At 38.9% G+C, this 12,577-nt stretch overlaps 1 protein-coding gene across 14 annotated transcripts in view; it reads right to left on the reverse strand.

The window, feature by feature from the left end:
• The window catches only part of TCF12 (transcription factor 12), a 310,429-nt gene that overhangs the window by 36,310 nt on the left and 261,542 nt on the right, over positions 1-12,577 (reverse strand). For all 14 annotated transcript variants that reach the window (XM_019533496.1, XM_019533504.1, XM_019533499.1 and 11 more), the window contains 4 exons: positions 8,434-8,539; positions 7,202-7,341; positions 6,733-6,877; positions 3,400-3,464 (listed from right to left, as the gene is read on the reverse strand). In XM_019533496.1, the coding sequence (XP_019389041.1) occupies positions 3,400-3,464; positions 6,733-6,877; positions 7,202-7,341; positions 8,434-8,539 (456 nt within the window). The remainder of the gene's footprint in view (positions 1-3,399; positions 3,465-6,732; positions 6,878-7,201; positions 7,342-8,433; positions 8,540-12,577) is intronic.

The following is a 12,577-nucleotide window of genomic DNA, read 5'->3' on the forward strand; positions in this document are numbered from 1 at the left end:
CTGACAAAGAAAGGACTTGATGGGCCATATTGCCCTTCTTGAAGTTTCATTTTATGTAAGTTGTTAAAAAAGCCTTACATACATGTGTTAAAGAAAATCTCTTTAAAAAGCAGAATTATTTCCATAAGCCAATACACTCAATTAACACAAAAATCAATTAAAAATGACAGTTAAAAACCTCAATTCTGTTTTCTTCTAAATGTTGTGATGTAAATTAAAAAAATACAAACCCAAAAAACATGGTATTCAAATTCTAAGTTTAAATAAAACACCTCAAATTTTCTTTTAAAATCCACTGTTTTTCATCCCTCTATGTAGAAATCTTATTTATTTTCAGAACATCTTTACCAAGGAAAGAGAGGGTTTTAAAAGCTCTGGTTAAATACAAAAGTAAGAACTCATTCTGTATGCAGTTCATGGCTGCTGTAGTGTTAAATGACCAATGATGAACAACTCTGATACCTTCTGCCAGGCTTAAACGATAACATGACTCATTTTACTGCAACAAATGAGACTCCTCCTCCTATCAGTCATGGTCCATTCCAATCAGCAGGGTGCCAATATGCCAGGGTCTAATGAAAAGGGTCTTAGACAAAAGCTGCACAATTGAGAGCCTGCAGAGCCAAACCTCGGAGCTGTTAGTCCAATTTTTAAAACACTACAGTGTACATTTCAGTTAAGTTTTGTTATGCTAATGTTATTGAGTCTAAAGCAACAAAGAAACTTAATTCATGGATTACTTTTAAAAGTCAGCTTCCCTACATTTTCTTTTCTTTTGTTAGGGAACCACTGGCCATTTAACTATCCAGATCACACAAAGGCCTTTACCCTAGTTCTGAGGTAGGAATCAAAACATAAGTTATCACAAAGAGGTCCGATATAATCAACAAAGTTAAACAGTCCTCCTGTTTGATCTCCTCTAAATTAAAGACCAAGTGTTTTGATTTGGCATTAGGCACTGAAATAAACCAGATGTTTCTCCCTTCGTATAACCCTCCATGGGCACAATCTTAAAGAGTTATTGTTTGGCAAATGTTCAGGGAAACACATTAGAAATGGCACGAATACCCAGATTTTCTTTTCTTTCTATCTACACTAGTTCATTATCCAAACCAATGCATAATCCACAGGGCTTTGGGAACTTTGTGTAAATACTTTCATGTACAATTCTCTTTCTTGCCTACCCTGAGATTAAGACCACAATTATCCAGGCTTAAACCTAAAATAAAAGAACCTTTGCAAATGTATTATCTGGCCTTACATGTTTAATCACACAGTATTCTGTACAGTCTTTAATACCTAAACTGAAGAACAAATGTTGTATCCTCTGATGTTTCACACATGAAAGGCCTTTTGTAAGATGTATATCAACAGAACTGTAGAACCAGAAATTACTCCTAATAATAAAAGTAATGGTATTTAAAATCTAAAAAGACAGATACTGACTTTAAAACAACGTAAGACAATTCAAACATTTTAATACACTTTTTCTAAAACAAAATATTAATACTTTATTAGCTACAAAAATTCATTTTCACCTGTGGTATTAGGACACCCCATAACCAATAATGCTGTATTGCTTAATGAACAATTGTAAAAAGTGTGCGTGTGTGTGTCTGGGGTGAGAGAAGCAGATGGATGAAACAAGGGATTTGAAGTGTGCAGACTATGGCATGCACCGATAGAGCAGATGGAATGCATCACCATCAGCTATGACAGAAATGATTTATGGAATGACCTGGCTGCTCCTGCCAAGCAACAACATAGGATGACAGAACTAAGTTACTATGACAACCAAAGCCCACCCACCAGTTAGATTAAACATTCTTGCCCTGACTTCCACTCACAGTAAATTTGGAATTTTTTCCAAACATCAGCCCGGTTTTTTCAGCTAGTCGCAAAAAGAGAAAAAATACCTAAGGAACCTATTCAACAACCACCACCACCACAAAAAAGATGAAGCATACCAGAAAACTTCACAAGGTCACACAGGGATGGCTATCCCAGACAGCAAAGATTTCAGCAATAAATTTGGTCAGGCTGTAGAATCATGTATGTTAGAGGGCAGTTCTATGCCCAAGAAGCTTTTATTGACCTTTCACAGAAGCAAAAATGGTCCAATGTCTGTTCGTAGTGACAGTTCATTCAGGCAGCACCAACATTAACTGCCCTCCGCACTCCTGAACTGGTAACTAGTCCTGGACACCAAGAAGCAAAAAAGCATAGTATTTATCTCCCTGGTCAGTCAAGTTTTAGAGAATTCTCACTATCCAATACAGCATCAAGAGAGTCCATCTGACATTATCAGAGCTGGCCATCTTTTTATGTGACCCTCAGAAGGAAGCAAGGCTAATAGGATTTGCATGAGCGTGCACATTTGCGTGCACTGGGGTGAGGTAGGGAAAGCAGAATGTTGCCCAGAGATGGTCTTTTGTGGCAGTAAAGGAGTAGTTTTATCTCCTGAATCAGGATTAAGCTCCCTGTGTACTAAGCAACAGAAGACTGGAGCTTTCCCAGGCACCACCCATAGATTTGGAATTTCTGGTATACAGGGCATCAAGTCAAACACTAAATATAAACAACATTTTCAAAATGTTTTGTACTGGTTTTTGTTCTATAGAATAACAGAATGGCTCCTTTGAGAGTTGTACTTCTTTTTGTTAATTTTTTTTTTACAAAATTATAATAATTTGAATGGATTAGAGACTTCCAAGTCTTTACATTATGACTTTTGTTCCTGTTATCAAAACACTACTAAAACAACTTCACAAAAAGTCTGTATAGATATAATCTTTAGAGATGCAACACATACTTGTTTTTAAAAATGTCCCTTAAAATTCCACAACGCAGAAGTGATTTATTTATTAAACCTAAAAAAATATTTTATAGTATATTAAATTCCCACTTTTATATGGCCACTGAGCAAACACTTGAATCCAATTTCGTTCCGAGATATGTATTCCACATTTTCATTATTTAAGTGGGAGCTGTATATAGGAATCTGGCAGTAAAATCTGTGTTGAGATGCAGCCAGGTGTTTGTAAATTTTGCTTTGCACAAAAAAAATCCTGTCATGTTCATCCTGGATCCAAATTTTCTGCAGAAAAAGACTATGCCTACCAACTGTCAGAGGGGAACCCCTCAAAAATAAAAGCAGTCATTTTCATTTGCTTTTACATAAATATATATGCAGCAAGTATCACATTATATATCATGCTGTTATTTTATCTGAATACTTACTGTATTCAAAGTTATTGTATTTCATACATGGAAACTGTTAATTGTAACTACTGATAATTAACGAAAAGAAATTATAACTAGGAATAACAGAAGCCATGATCAACATTTTAAATAGGCTTACAGTCTACATTAATTTAAAGACTGGTAATTATAACTTACAGATGCCAATGCCTTTCCAAGTGCATCACCCGTCTGTGAGCTTCCAGCACCATTTCCTCTGTTTCCTGAAATGGAAAAATAAACACAATGCTTATTTGTAAAATGAAAGAATGAGTTTGATTTAAATAATAGAAATTTTAGCAAATGTGGTTTAAGACATATTATTTTAACAGGACACTGTCAGAAAATCTATTTCATTAGACATTTTTACGTCATTAGAAAAATTGTGTGCATGTATTTTTTATTTATATTAATCTTTTTTTTATTTATATTGAGATCTTTATATGGGGATTATATATAAAATCTCAATCATTTGTGTTTAAATTTTGGTGACCTATTTTTCTGCAATATTTGCAACCCAAATAGCAGTCCTGTGCTAGCCTAAGGACCAGAAAACAGAAATAGCTAGGAAGAAGAACACAAATTTGTCCAGTATCACTGCTCAAGCCAAAAGAAATGGGAAGAGAAAACAGATTGTGAAAGGTACACCTTTAAAACTCACTTTTAATATAGACTAAATACCAAGGTGTTGTATATTTATTACAGCCTCCCTCCATTTTGGAAACTCCTTTCAAATACCCCTATCAGTGGTTCTGTCCCTTCCTATCATTCTCTTTTGCCCCAGGGCCAAGGAATTGGAGCATCTTTCCTTCCAAATAACATTATTTGTGGAGTAGGTTCAGCCAAAGTTCAGCCAATTAGAAACATGGACATGGACATTTTTAATATTAAAATAAAGTTTTTATCTGATATCTCTCTTTAAGAGAGCAGCTTGAAACTGAACATATCAAATTCTGACAGCAAAAAAATAGCACTCCATGTAACAATGTACAGAATATTAACTATGAAACTCAAATCAGCCTCTACTGCAACCTAAATTCAGAGAACAGCATATAAACTGAGATCTTCTCAAAGACCCTGAGCTAAATATGTGCTCCCAAATAAAGGACAAAACTTAGCCATTCAGACTAAGTTGCATATATGCATTTATACCAAGACGGAGTGAGATCGAGGGTACAGCCTTCTGAATGGACACCAGTTTTTACACTTGTCTTCTTATGACAGTGCCCCAAAAGGGACAGGGGGAAGGGGAGACATTAAATACCATTTCCAGTTTTGTAGCAGCTCCACCTCCAGTACATGTTCCCCTAAAGCTTGAAGGTGGTACTTGGCTTGCCTCTTCTCCATCAAGAAAATGCATCCAGCAGCCACCTCCGCCCAAGTAACATAGCACAAACTAGGGCTGTCTATAAACACTGATGTAATTAAAATTGGGGACCAATGTTCATTTAATTAAAAGGCAAAATCCCCTTGTGTGGGCATGGCTTCAAGATCATCTGACATTGATTTATGTTAAGTCAATTAAAAACAACTTGAGTTCAATTATTTAATATATTCAAACCAATTTTAAAGTGCTTATATTGAAATTGGGAGGTATTGCATTACACCTCTATCACAAATTTGTGTGCAGTTCAGAGCTTAACTCCTAATATAGGGAAGGGCTATTATTTCAACTAGAGGGCTGTTTAGCTCATCAAGCCTCATTATCGAGGGTTGCATGGGTAGCCCAGCCCCTTGACTGTTGCCCTGCCCCCCTGGACACCATCTTGGGACTAGAAGTTCCGGCCCCTGACTTTGCCACCGGAAGACCCTCCCCTTGTCCCCTGGAAATACTCCTTTTGGGAGGGAGGGTTTGCCAGCTTAGAACCAGAAAAAACTGAAATCATCCATTAAAAATCAAACACCTACTATAACATTTTAATTTTGTCATCATGGGCAACTGGTGCCTCCTGAGTCAGGGTGGCACTTGCTCCCCCAGCGGACAGTCCACAACCGGGGGGGGAGTCCCCCCTGGCCAATCCTGCCAACTCAGAGGTGCCAGGGGGACCACTTCTCCTAGCACACTCCCTGGTCAGTGCTCTCGGGGGGGCATCAGCGTTTTTGCCTGCTCCCCCGGCCCAGAAATGCTGCCATCGGGGGTACGCCAGTGCTCTCAGGGGGTGCATGTGCACCTCTGTGCATCCCCTACACATTGCCATTGTTTGTCATGATTTGTGTTTGCATACTATATATAGAAATGACTGCATAATAACTTAACAATAAAGTCTTAGTCTTGTATATTTTGGGGAGGGGAAGTAGTTGGGATGCGTGCGTGCGTGTCTGTGTATGCATGTGTGGTGGGACGTGGGTAAGTGTGAGAGTGTGTGTATGGCAGGGTGGAGGGGTTGGTGCATGGTGGGGTGTAGAAGTGGGGGGTGTGGGGGCACACACAGGGTATGCTGGAGGGGTGTGTGTATGTATGTGGTGGGTTGTGGGGGTAGGATGTAGGTGTGTGGCATTTGTGGGATGAGGGAGGGTGCAGGAGTCTGGGGGGAGAGACCCCCACACCTCCTCCCTATTGTGCGCAGCCCCTGCGGGTGATAGCAGTGGCAACAGCAGCAGGCAAGGGCACTCAGAGGACTCATACCTAGCACAGGTGCTTTCACTTGGCAGTCTGCAGCTCTAGCCAGTGCTACACATCACTGCGAGGAGCAAAGCCTGACTGAGCAGCTTCTGTCACCAGGGCCTCCCTGCTGTACACATGCAGCCCCTGCACTTGTGTACCACTGGAGGAAGGCTCCACGCACTGGAGCTAGTTGCCTCTGCCACTCCTCACTTCCGGAGATATGTAGTGCTGGCCAGAGCCATGTGACACCAGGCATCAGTGCCTGCACCAGGCATGAATGGTGTGAGCGCCCCTGTCTGCTGCTGTTGCTGGTGGGGGCTGCACGCCACAGGCGAAGTTTGTGGAGGGGATTTCCCAGCCTCCCGCCCTCCCTCATACCCACATCTTGCCCACCTGAGCTCTGCATTGCCACTGACCCCCTGGGCACAGGCTCTGCACTGCCCCCAGCCCCACACTCTGCAAACCCCACCCAGGCACAGCTCCCCCACCGCTCCCACCTCACCTCCATCATTTCCCTACCTGCTGCCCAGAGTGAGCGGGATGCCAGGGAAGCCAAGCAGGTCTCTCAGTGGCTGCAGCAGCAGCAGCCCCACCCAGAAGCTGCATGCTGGCCAGGTCGGGCCCTTCCATCTATGTTGGGGGGGGTGTATGTGGGCGCCCTGCTCCCACCCTTGGGACCAGAAGGGCTGGGTGGAGCACAATTAGTCTGTGGGCTCTGCAGGCCAGGTGAAAGTGCCTGGTGGGCTGGATTCAGCCCGCAGGCCATATTTTCCCGCCCCGTCCTAATATCTTAAATCATTACAAAACAACAGAAACAGAAACATTTAATGACCGAGTAACTTTAACTTGCACCTTACAGATTCAGGATTAACCCAAGAAAATCTTACCCAGTATGTTATCTGATCCATTGACAGGAGGAGTATGGGAGGCAGCAACATATGGTGAACTACTAGTACTGCCACGATGGAAGCTAGACATTGGAGGAAGACTGGCATTTATATCTGTAGGTGAGACTGAATGTGGGGGATAGCTCTAGAGAAATGGAAAACAGGTATCAGACAATTCGGTAGTCTCTAAAAAATGTTGCTATTTTATGATACCAAAATACAAAATGTCCAACTTATTGCAAATTACATAAGAGACTAGCCATCTATCACAGACTATTTTATTACTACAGATCTATTTTAACTGACTTGTACATTCAATAAGATACAGCAAACCAGTATATTTAAGTTACCAATTAAACAATTGTGAATTCTGATATATATAGAACTTACATTGTGATCAGTCCAAACAAGAAATCAAACAGAGCCATCTCCATATTTAAGTGCACTGGATTAGCTTGTTATAACTCACCAAGCGGTCATGTGTGTGTAGGCTGCCATAGCTGCTGGACTGGGACATGTGCGAAGAAGAGCTCCCCAGCATTCCACCATAACCAGGCTGGCTCATACCATTGGATGAACTCCAAAGGTCAGAAGAGTTATGGGTCCCATCTGTTTTTGGTTTTTTTTGGTTTTTTTTTAAAGAAAAAATAAAAAAAGTATTGCTTGTAAAAAGTGTACAAAGTTCTTCTTCTCAATACAGTATCACGTATTTAAAAGCCTCCATATAATTCTCTTGTTGTTTAGACTAGTATCAGTAGTGAAATAGTGAATAGCTATTACTGTGTCTTCCATTTTCCTGCCACCATACCGTGTTGCTAAATTTAAAAAAATGAGGCTTTATAGCTGAAATACAATCCAACCACAGCTGAGAAAATATGAAGTACTTCTGTTAATTACAAAGACCATCAGTAAGGTCGGATTTATATCAAGAGGGATGATAAAAATTCCAGACAGCAACAAAATGATGCTTGGTTAAGCAGTGCTCACCATAAACATATAGTGGAAAAGATTTCTTAATCCATAATAAGCAATTTATATTGTCTAAAACATTTTAACACTATAAAAATCAAAAAGGTTCCATAATACCAGACCTAAATAACTGAAATTACTACATTATACAAGCCTCAAACCAAAGTGTGTCAGCACTACTTTCCCGCAGGAATACAAACTGAAATACTCTCTACACTTCTTTACTTGGAGATTGTTCCAAAACCTCATCAGACCAAAATAGGAGCTAGTAATACGACATGAAGCTGAGGAAATACAAATCTCAAATCATGATTTCTGCTCCCTGGTTGATTCAAAAGTCATTTGTTTTTTGGCATGCTGGAGATATAAGCATTTATTGTGAACTCAGACTCTTAACAGATTGTACAGTCAAATTCCAGAATGATCAAGAAGATCTCACTTAATTTTTCTCTCTCAATTGTGTGCTGTTTTGAAGTCCCTACAAAATCAAAGGATGGGGAAATTCTGTCCATCTGGCCTTGTGAGTAATCCTCCAAAATTTTAGCCAGCAATTAATGTCACAAGGAAACCCTGAAATCAAATGACAGCTCCCTTTCATTTAATTTATAGAAATACACAAAATTCAGCTTCAAGTCTGAGCACAAAACCTTACTTCCTCTACAATTTATCTGTTGCATTACTTAGTAGGAAGTGGCTAACTAGCATTCCTGTATTTAGAGCTCCTTTACCTACCTTGCATAAAGAAAGTGCTAGCAAACATACTGCTTGGTGGTTTAGGAGATGGGTAACTTGGAGATTCTCGGTTGAAATCATCAGAACTTGGGGATGGCGCATATACCTAAAAATTGGAAAACAGTAAAAAGCACATATGTAGTGTCTGGATGGCACAAATGAAAAACAACAGAAATGAATGCTAGCACAGAGGCCTAAATTAAAGAGAAGCAGCAAGCCCCACTCTTTAGATCATTTGTTGCCCTTATTTTGTTTGTTTTTAACCAGTTGCCAAAGTACTCCAGCAGAACAACCCTAAAGACACTTTCTGGTGTGCCAATTTAATCAGGTGGCCTGATAAAAGCCTAAACGTTGGTTATGCCCATAAAGCATAATGGTTGCACAGACTTGTTGCACAAGATAAAAAATAAGGAAAAAAGACAAAATCATAAAAGCCCAAAACAAATTTTGATTTTAAAATAACTCTATGCTCGTTTAAATATTCGATTAGCTGGATTCCTAACCAGTCAAGTAAAAAAATGCACATCCAGTACAAATGGTAGTTTAATGTTACCTGTCTGCTTTTGTAGGTTTACATAATGCAAGTCTATATCCTGCTGAGTGATTTTAAAACTACGATATGAAGCAACTTTTAAAGTCTGGAACAGCTATTAAAATACTTGTTTGGATTCATCAGTGGAATACCAATTTCCCTTGGTAAAACTTGTGTTTCAGATAAGCTCAGTATGAACATTTTAAATGGGCAAATGGCCAGTTTTCTCATCAATTTGAAAACTATACATGGGGCAAAATAAATTTAAAAGCTCAAAAGCTTCTAACTGCAGTGGCTAAAAATGAGCAGTGAAAGAAATGAAAGTGCAGTCAGGTATGGTCTCAATAAATAAAAATCAGCAAAAAGACCATGCACAGACCTATACAATATAACACCATTGCTCTAAGAGATTATGCTAATTTATAACACTGTTTTGCTAAATATTTTAAATGTGGTACTATGAACTACCTATATCGTTTTAAAATATCTGAAGTCCTCAAATGCAAGTAGTTTTAATTACAGTTAAGAACACCAAAATGTAATTTCAGATGAATCATATTTTGCTACAGTACATGCCATAGGAGAGCCTGCTTCTTCTCCTGACAAAATAAACTAGTTTGTGATTTCTTTTTGATGTAATAAAAAGAACACAAGAGTTACATTCCAAATGCCAAAGGTGCGTGGTGGGGTTTTTTGTGCTTTTTTTTTTTTTTTTTTTTACATCCCCACAGAAATGCAAACGTACTGTATGTGCTCCTACAAGATTTAGGCCTCTGCAATATGCTGGTTGCCAGCCAAAACTGAAAAAAGGTCCATGACTATTAAAAGAGGTCTTGAAAATCTAGGCAAATACTATTTTGCGATATAAGATTTAATGTTCTGACAACAAAGTGTGGAAAATGAAGTTGGTAATTTTACATGTTAATTTGCATACTGATACCCATAATGATTTTCCAGCCTTCTGTTTTCAGACCAACTGGGCATGTCTGTATAGAAAGAATTCTTTTATACAGAGGGACTGAACTGCTACTCGTTAAGGCAGTTTTACATTAGTGTAACTGCAATGGAATCAGTCTAGCATCGCCAACATAAAACCAGAGTAAGAGAACACTTAACCCCTGGGCATTTCTGCGAACAGAAACCCTGGGAGTTGGGATAGGAGGGTAAAAGCAACGAAGTAGAAATATCCCCTGTACTTATATTTGTATTTTAATCTTACAAACACAAAAAAGAATTATTTGTTGACTGTTCTAGAAACAAATATTGTTTCAAGGGAGAGTTTATATTTAATATATTCCCAAATTTAAATTTTCTGGAAGAAAGGTTAACAATGGAAATGCTGATCAAGTCTGAGTAACACTATGACAACATTATAAACTAGGTTAAAAGTATGTGTGTATTCATGATATATAATAAATGCATATATGCATACATGCACAGACTACGCACATACTTAAAATGAAGTGACAGCCTGTCAAATTTTAAGTGTTCACAATCAGAAGACTACAAACATATTAGCAAAACTGGGTTTAATTTACAAGTTGTCTGTTGTGCAGAATAATGCAGCATATGCAATACCTGATGGATAATCTATCACTGTCACAGGGCAGCAGAGGAAACAAAGCTATGACATACAGCACTGACATGGAGATGTGCATTGATTAATGTGAAAAAAAATTCACAATGACAAATTATACTTCTTTTAAACTTTGGTGGAGTAGTGTTATCAACACAAGATTTGTGACAGGAGATACCAAGTAAATTTTCAATCATTTCTAATGATTTTGACAATTTATAAAACTGTTTAATTAAACAAACAGTACCTCAAAACAGAAAGTAAGCTGAAAAAGTTTAGCTTCTACAAGTGTATCATTTACAGTTACACATGTAAAAGATATTAGCATAATAAAAATGTTATGAAATATACTAATGTTAAAGAGGCCCCTTTAAAAAGCAACATGAAAGTTCTAGCATAGGCACATAACTTTATATAGTTTCTACTTGTTTTGGTATCTTAACTATAGCTTGCAAAAACATAGCTGCAATGTTATGAAGCTGCACTTGTGCCAGTCTAGATTTTTCAGATCAAAGAGCTTTTGCGGCAAAACACAACTGATGTGGTCTCAAAGACTTCATTAACTCCAGATGTGGGGAAATAGTCAGCCAATTCCACAAAAGGAGTAAGTCTCTTTTAGTTACAATCAGAGCTACCCACAAATTAAAACCAGACCTCTTATGTCATCTGATCACCTGCAGATGAGCGCCAGCTTTTTTTTTTTCTGGTTAATGACCTAATCATAAGTTTTATTTTGTGTTGCTACAAACAGAATTTAAAAGCAAAGGAGAAAAAAAAGACTACTGAGATTAAGCTAAGTCTCTGAGGAGCAAGGTCCAAACATTTTTTAATTAAAAAGTTGATAATAGAGAAACTGTATTTTAAATTTAAAGTTAAGAAAATACATAATAGATCATATCTGGCTTATCCATTTTAATACATTTAATGCTTGGCACCCTCATCCAGCAGAAAGTAGCCTGTGTGACCACTGTCATACAGCAGCTCTGTAGGTCCCCTCATAACAGCAATGAAAGCTGCTCCCAACTTTGAGGATATTCTCTTTTGTAATAGATGCGTAATGCAATTTTAAGTATGACATGGCTTCCCAAGACAGCCTCTTTTGGCAATCAAGCTGTTGAAAGTGCCATCTGGAAGGCACCAAAGTAGTTCTTTCCTGGCTAACATTCCCTGTCAGCCAGGAAACAATGTTAAAGAGCCACTAAGTCCAAAGAGTCCCCTTAGCAGACAACTTTGTCATAGGTGGACAGTAACCCTGTTGAAAGCTCATCTAGTTTCATCAAAGCCCCTAAACACAGGGCAACTGGCTAGGCGGGGTGGGGGGAATTATCTATGAACCTAGCGAGGGGTAGACGCTCTCTCTGACCACGACAGGCGAGACTGCTCTTCCAACATACCAGACTCAGTTTTTAAGCAACCCATAGAGGAGAGGCCAGGTCCCGCTCTTTCCACTGCACACAAGCACTTGCAGGTTGTGGGGCCATAGCAGGAAGGAGGAGAAACAAGGGAGTTGCAGAACATGGGATGTCAAAAGCTCCACTTCCCTCTACTTCCCTCACCCTTTCTCTATCATGAAAGATTCAGGGATGAGGTTTTACTGGGGAATTCTCCTTTTCTTTTCTTTTTTTCTGTTCAGCTGGCTCACTTCCTTTCATAACAGGCCAGCCTGCTGCACCACTGGCTCCTTGGCCTTCCAGAGCTTGTGGACCTTCCAGAGCCCACAACAACATGGCTATTTTGCTGCTATATCAGCCTCGTACAGCACAATGAAGACAGCACACACTTTCTCTGATCTCCAGATACTCAATAGATATTATTATATATTTAAAAATCAATACACTTGTAAACTATCAAAGAAATGTGTAGCATGCTTCAGTTTAACTAACAAAAAGCCTCAACAATAGACACATCATAACACCTTACTGATTTTACTCCGTTACCAGAATTTCCCTCTATATACACATTAAATAAGAACCAAACCCTACTGATAGCATACTTCCTCATGTTCAAATTTCTTTTTCTTTGTATATCTGGGTTTT

This window comes from Crocodylus porosus, unplaced genomic scaffold (assembly GCF_001723895.1).
Source record: "Crocodylus porosus isolate Cpor-Errol unplaced genomic scaffold, CroPor_comp1, whole genome shotgun sequence".
In the NCBI taxonomy this organism is placed as follows: Eukaryota; Metazoa; Chordata; order Crocodylia; family Crocodylidae; genus Crocodylus; species Crocodylus porosus.